Below are 6,974 nucleotides of genomic sequence, written 5' to 3'. Positions count from 1 at the left end.
TATTGTCCTTGTTCCATAAATCAGGAGATGAGGTTCAGAGAGTGACAGGTTTCCCGTTGTACAAAGGGCCTGTAAACAGGGTCATGAACTACGTCCAGGTCTTCAAGTCCCAGCTCAGTGCCTGTCTCCACAGCAGAGCAGTAGTGCAATGGAGAACTGGCCTCACTGAGCTGACATGGATCTTGCTGGAGGCAGGGCAAACTTGTGGTTAGATCATGGACCAGATGTTTTCCTGGCTCTGCCCCGGCTGGCTGGAGGACACCAGGCAGGAGTCGTAACACAGCCTTTATTTTTCTATCTGTAAGTGAATTTAATGGCAGCTTTTATAAAGTTCTTTACAGCCCTTAGCGGTTATCAGTACTTACTTTTTTTTAATACAGCATTCAGAATATATTCAAGCTCTTCTGCAGTTATCTCCATGTCCTAAAGTAAAAAAAAAAAAAAGTGCAGCATCTGTTACTTGAATGTTTCTGTAATCAGACATGCCAAAAACCTCAGAAAACACAAACATCACCCATCTGTACTTTATTGCAACTCGGGAAAAGAGAAGCATACAAAAACCAGAAAAGGCTAAAAACTAAAGGGCTAGCAAAATACAGGAGTGCTGCTGTGCATAAGGCTGTCTGAAGGAGATCTCAAGCAGAAACCATTGATTCAAAGAAAAACAAACTGCAGCTGGACACTGAACCAAGTAGGCTCCCTCAGAGACTGAGTTCTAGCTTTGGTGCTACTTGCTCACCAGGGACTGCACCTTTCGCCATCTAGACATAAGGCATGGTGACATCTGGTGCCCAAACAACACACTACAACTAAGAGTACTCCCAAAATATGTCCTTGTCGTTTCACCTGGTCCTGAGTAGGAGCAGAAGTGTCCTCCCTCTTTCTACATCTTACTATGACCCACAAGGGTTTTGCACTCACCTTGCCTGAAATCTGCTCAAACAATTCCCGGAACTGCTTTTCTTCTTCAGTTTCTTGTGGGCTTGGGGTTGGGTTTAGAGGCTGCAACATCAACCACACAAGTCATTATAAGAATCATAAACATGACATTTCTCCTGCATATAGCCCCTCTGTGCATCAGGGGACCATAGTACATCTTAAAATAAGGGTACACATGCTCCTGAACATTGCTAGACCTGACGACTACCAGCCATCTAGCTGCCGAAGGGGAGTCTCACCCCCTCATTTCCTTTGCCTGAGCGATTGCTTAGTGTGCCATTGCCTTGGCTATGTCAAAACCAAGAGCACCTGTCCTGGAAAACTCCTATCCTCTCATCGCACCCCTGCACCACTCTGCTTCCCCAGTCCTTGAACAACCACAGGTCTACTCGGCTCTTTCCAGCGGCATCATCCAGAGACCTCTCGCCCTTCTTGAGAGCACCAGCCAGAGGTGGCTGCACTTTGACACATTACCCAGTGCCATCCTGAGCCTGGAAGCACTCTCAGCTGGCTGCCAGCTGAGTGCCGCAGTGCCTTCGCAGGGGTGTAGAGTCCAGGCTTCAGTCTATGCTGATGAGCAGAGAGATGCAACAGTGTAGAGCCACTGCTATTAGTTGGGGTGACCGTGTGAATAGAGGGAGTTCTTAAGCCAAAAAAATGGGGTAAAAGAAAGCAACAGCACAGCACAGGAAGCGAAGAATCGGGCTTTGTTTTCTCTACCCACAGAAGGTACAACATGGATGCTATTTAGCGAACTGTCACCAGACTGGCCCTGGTGACACTGCTTGGCCACTTACTTACACTTTTTTTGACCATATGTATGTTCCTCACTTCCTTCTGCTTAAGTTTGGATGCAGTCCCTTAATGATAATGGGACAGGTGAACAGATGTACTTTGCTACTCAACATGGCCCTGAGATCCCAGAAATGGAGACGCACTTGTTAGCTGGTCCCTGGAGGAGAGTTTTACTAAAGAGGGACACATGAGATCTTGGCTTAGCTTCTTTCCGTGGGAAGGCATACCACAGTTAATAGCTTATTTGCAGGTTTACATTTAAACAGGAGCCCACTCAATCTCAGCTGCAATTAGTGCTTAGCAGGCAGACCAGACCATTCAGAAACAAAAAGAATTTAATCATTTCAGCAGGCACATTCATGTATCAAGCATTCCCTCCCATGCCCTGCAGAAATTGATAAGTAAAATAAATATATTTGTATGCAAAATGAATGTAGGCCTGTGGACATTCTCTTGCCTCTTATTTTTTCATATTAAATAAAATTTTAAAAGATGTGAATGGCCAGGTGCCTCCCTGGTGCTATTGGGTGTGCTTTCAGCGCACCCATGGTGGCTGATACCCACCTCTGGTGCTGGCTGACTGCCTTGAAGCTGATGCAGAAGCATAACGATTATGATTTTGATTGTTACAGCTTTTTTACCATATTCAGCAGAACTGACTGTTTCAGTCACATATACAAAGCTGGCAATTGTGTAACATTCCTGTCAAATGAATATGTTTTAGCCAAAGACAGTAAAAATTTGTGCCATCTTCTGCTGAGCTATTCTCTTGCCGTTTTAACTTTGTAGACTTACCTCAGGGAGATCAATGGCAACGTTTTCATCTAGATCCCTGGAGAAAACAAAACCTTATTTGGTATCTGAAGATATTCAACCTCTGCTTGGGGTGGAAGCTTGCTTATTACATTTTCCAGAGATGAATGATAAAACTGCATTTTTTTACCGAACAGGTTAAGTTTAGATAAAATTAATCAGACAGTTGGATTTTTGCACTGTTTAAATTTTGATATAAGCCCTTAAAACAGACTTTAAGCAATACTCAGGGAGGGCACAGCTGTGCACACTGTCTGCTAAAGAATTAATCTCATTCTTTGTTCATTGCACACACGCTTTTTCCTCAAAACCCTTTTTTAATATAAAATTGTCCTTTGGACAAACTTTGGGAGGAAGCATACACTGCTGCATTCACAGATTTCTGAACAGTATCAGGCAGCTAGCAACTCTTCCCACAGATTCACCATGGCAAGCTCTATTTCCCCACCTCTCCAAAGAAAAATCAGGTTTAGCAAAAATGGGCAAATGCAAAAAAACCATCAGGAGCTTTCCATGCCAGCTGCCCAGCAGCCAGACGCAACCCAGCAGCCACCAGACTCACGCACAGGCAAGCACTGGAGGGCTTGGGGCTCACCGCTGACTTACTCAGTGATGGCTTTCTTCTCAGAGAAAATCCTCAGGCAGAAATCTGCCTCCTGGTGCGGTTCAAATGTGGTCGGAACAAGAATGTAATCTCCTGGTGGCAGCTTGAATCGGTTAGATACTTCCCTTAAATTAATGTAGGTTTTGCTCCTGGCCTTGGAGGGGTGGTACCTGAAGAAGTCTTTGCCCAAGTGTCCGTCTCTGCCAGGGCTCTAGGAGAGAAAACAAAGGCACCGCTCCACTGGCTGGGGTGTGCTGGGGGCCATCCTTGCCCCTTTCCCAATCACAGATCCAAACTCTGCCTCGCACAAGCCTCTCCACCAGCTGTGACCCTGACTCTCATCTCTTCACCCAGCTGCTCACAGCAACCTAGCTCCCACCTTATGGCAAGGACCTGTTACTGGTGGTCCTTTCCCACCCAGTCTAAGAGGACTCTGGGACATTGTCTTCCTACTTCAACGTTCCCTGCCATTAAATATCACCATCCCAGGTGGGGTGTCACAGAGCAGTGACAGCAGATTTGCCAATCCCAGCTTCACTCAGGGACAGGCACCCCTGTGTGTGAGGCACCCCAAGAGTGTCATAAGAAGGAACGTCCCCTTTCCGGGACCCAGGCAGGGGATGACAGAATCATGAGGCCAAGGAGTCTATCCTGGGAACCCATGGTCCCGCAGGGACTCCTAAATCCTCCTCTGAGAGGGCTCCATCCCAACCACATCAAAATTCTCTGTGGAGCTTAATGTAACTGAGAAAATTATTTTAAGAGCAAGGGCCCTAAGCTGACTGGTAGGGGTACAAACCCAGAGAAAGATGCTAATACTGATAGTGTGGCTACTGTGCTGTAAAAGCAATAGAGTACCTCATAAATAGAGTAGCCGATGGTTAGCATTTCAGCACCAAGCTTCTTGAGCTTACGGCGATCCTTTTGCATCAGTGCTGCTATGAATGTGCAGTCATCTTGTCCATCGTCTTTCTCTGTCAAATGTAGCTTGATTTGTGGATTTGTCCAGAAAGTCTCTGCCAATGTAAAGAATACCAGAGAGTTTCTTGCTTCGGAATAATAATACCACCACTACTTCTACTTAAAAAAAACAAAACAAAACAAAACAAAAAAACCCCCCAAAAAAACCCACGACAAAAAGGACAATTAAGCTGAGATTTTGCCCAAATTTAGTTTTTCCATTATCTGTCAAGCTTCTTTCCACTAGGCTCTGCAGAAAATAAGCCAAATCCCCAAATCCTTCATGGAACTAGGTGTAGAAAATATCTTAAGCCTGATATTTTATTAAGTTACTATGGTTTAAATAAAGTTGTCAGATGGGATTTTGTTAAAAGTTAACATAAGATGTGTTAAAAGCACAGTGATTCCATAGTGCTAGTGCCAGTCTGAAGCAACACGGTTCAGATCCATGATGGTACTTCAGAGCCACATAAACATGCTGGCTGAGATGGATTTTTGTCTCGTTTTATACCTACTGCTGCAGTTTAAGTGACTTATTTGGAGCTAGTCCTGCTCATGCAAATGTAAATGAGAGGTAAACCAGCTCCAATGAACTTGAGAACAAAGAAAGCAACTCTTTTACCTCAAAGTCTCAAGTGGGACCTTATAAACATTTGTCCCTTTGGCTGATTCCTGCTAGCTGAGACTCAGCTGGCCAGGCCTACACCCACAGTTCTGGCTATGGGGTGACAGGAGAGATGGCTGAGGGTGGGTAAAGACTTCAGTGCCTGCTTCTTATTTTCAAAGCAGTATCTATTTACCTAGAAAATTTCTACATCCTCCTGCGGTGGATCCCCGTACCCAGCTCCCCTGGTGGATGGTCACCTCCCACTTGTGGGCAGTGTTGTCTTCCAGGGCATCTGGAGTCAGGTTGCAGATCTCAACTTTATCAAAATGCACTTTGAAGTCTTCAAATTTCATCCTGAGCGAAAGACATGGGAAGGAACAGGCAGTCATTCGCTTCAGTAAAGGATGCCCAGCAGAAGTATCTACTCTGCAGAGTCTTGGGGCCAGATCACCAGCTCGTGTGGATCTGAATAGTTTCAGTGACTGTGGAGATATGCTGGTGTACACCAGGGGAGAAGCTAGCTCTCCTCACTGTGGTGCAAAACACAAGCAACCTTTTTGTCTGGGTCTGATTCTGACATCTCTTACACCTTTTTTTTTACATGATAAGTCTTGTTGATTTTATTCAGTTACAGTTGAATATAAGAGGAAAAGAAGTGACACTCATGTAAAATCTATGGTTGAAAGAATTATTTCACCAACACCATCCTGGCCTTAATGGCTGCATCTGTATTGCTGAAGAGACAACCAAAGGATGGCAGGCGTCTGTGCAGGAGCAAGTCTGCCTACAAATCAGCTGTGTGTTCAATGCCAGCTGCATGAAAGCACTACAAGGGACACACGATGATGGATTAGCCAAGCCTTAGTACGATCAGACTGTCCACACTGCAGTTAAAGTCACATTTGGGCCTCTGCTAAAGTGCCTAGGCTCAAGTGGCTCCCCTTCACCTCTTTTATGGGTGCCTGGGACCTTGTCCTAGCAAAAATATATGCCAACCACAAAAGATAAAAAGTGCATTTGGACTTCAGTAGTGGCTCCAACCTGCCCTTGAAGGTGTTATAGACACTGCTGCCTGCTACTGTGTCATGTAGCTTGCACTACATATATTTTATACCCAAGGTGGACACATATACATGGCCATGGGAAGGAGGAAGCAAATGGCACAATATGGATGCTTTTGAGCTGCTAGGCTAGGTTGGTTGAAACTAGCCTGCTCAGTATGCTGAGAAGCAGATAAGCCATGTGATTTTATCTAGCAAGGAGAAGGGCAAAAAGATACCAACAGTCCTGCTGGCCAAGGAACCTGGTGTTCAGGAGTGAGCAAACAGCCAAGAGAAGGGACAGCCAGAGCCAGGCACCACTGGGTATGGTGTGCAGCCCTCGGCAAACGGAACAGAGCAGAGAAGCTGTCTAAGAGAGAGCAGCTTGCATAGTGGGCACTGAATGGGCAGGAGGCCCATATGCTCTAAGGCTGAGAGTAGCCTTGGTATGCTGAAGTTCCTTCTGTAAAAGGGAGAGGTATTAGGCCTTCCTGAGGGCAATTTAACATCTAGAGGTGTCCTCTGCTCTGAATCGCTATCTGTAAGAGCCGTTCTCTCTCCATGGATCACAGAAACAACATATAGAAATTGATCTCCTCCCTAGCACGAACTTTTATAACTATCCTTTTCCTCCAGTGGCGGATGCCTAACAACAAATGGAGTAAGTAGCAGGAGAGCAAAAGGTGTCCAAGACCACATATTTAACCGCAGCAGCTAGCTCCGTTTTTCTGCTGCATAAGAAATAGATATCTGTGGTGGTATTAATTTTCACTTGCTATGGGCCATTTTACAACTTGGTTTTAGTGTGGGAAGAAACAGCAGAGTTTTTTTTCCTGAGCTCTGCCCTTTCTTGTTGGCTATTCCCATGTATTGCTAGCCCTAGGCACTACTAATTCTCATTTTGATGCTCAGCACACTAGAGCAGGGGCAGCAGAGCAAAATCTGTCTCTAAGTGGCTCGGTTTCCTGGCTACACTGTGCAATTTTGGGCTCTTTGAAAATGTGCTGCAAAGCAGATGAAGGAGTTGCACTTTACAGATCAGATTTGGCTCCTAAAAGCCAAAGAACACCTGTTTTGACTTCCCTAGGGCTGTCCTGGATTTGTACTGGTGAAGGGAAGAGCTCTGACCCTCTGATTATAGGAGGGAATGGACTAGGGTGAGTGAGAAGCTGATTTCTTAGCCAAGAGCAGGATGCCTTCTTCCCAACCAGTAGAA

General features: G+C 45.4%; 1 protein-coding gene across 1 annotated transcript in view; it reads right to left on the bottom strand.

Annotated features, from left to right (window-relative positions):
- Positions 1-365: 365 nt before the first annotated feature.
- Positions 366-6,974, bottom strand: part of CAPN9 (calpain 9) — a gene marked incomplete at its 3' end in the record, with an annotated part of 19,972 nt that continues 13,363 nt past the window's right edge. Inside the window, exons 10-15 of the mRNA XM_010285877.1 lie at positions 4,912-5,072; positions 4,010-4,167; positions 3,154-3,362; positions 2,530-2,566; positions 922-1,002; positions 366-423 (exon numbers count right to left, since the gene is read on the bottom strand). Coding sequence (XP_010284179.1) covers positions 366-423; positions 922-1,002; positions 2,530-2,566; positions 3,154-3,362; positions 4,010-4,167; positions 4,912-5,072 — 704 coding nt within the window. The remainder of the gene's footprint in view (positions 424-921; positions 1,003-2,529; positions 2,567-3,153; positions 3,363-4,009; positions 4,168-4,911; positions 5,073-6,974) is intronic.

This window comes from Phaethon lepturus, unplaced genomic scaffold (genome assembly GCF_000687285.1).
Source record: "Phaethon lepturus isolate BGI_N335 unplaced genomic scaffold, ASM68728v1 scaffold11854, whole genome shotgun sequence".
Taxonomy (NCBI): Eukaryota; Metazoa; Chordata; class Aves; order Phaethontiformes; family Phaethontidae; genus Phaethon; species Phaethon lepturus.
The sequence above is the reverse complement of the archived record's forward strand: the minus strand, read 5'-3'. Positions and strand labels throughout refer to the sequence as shown.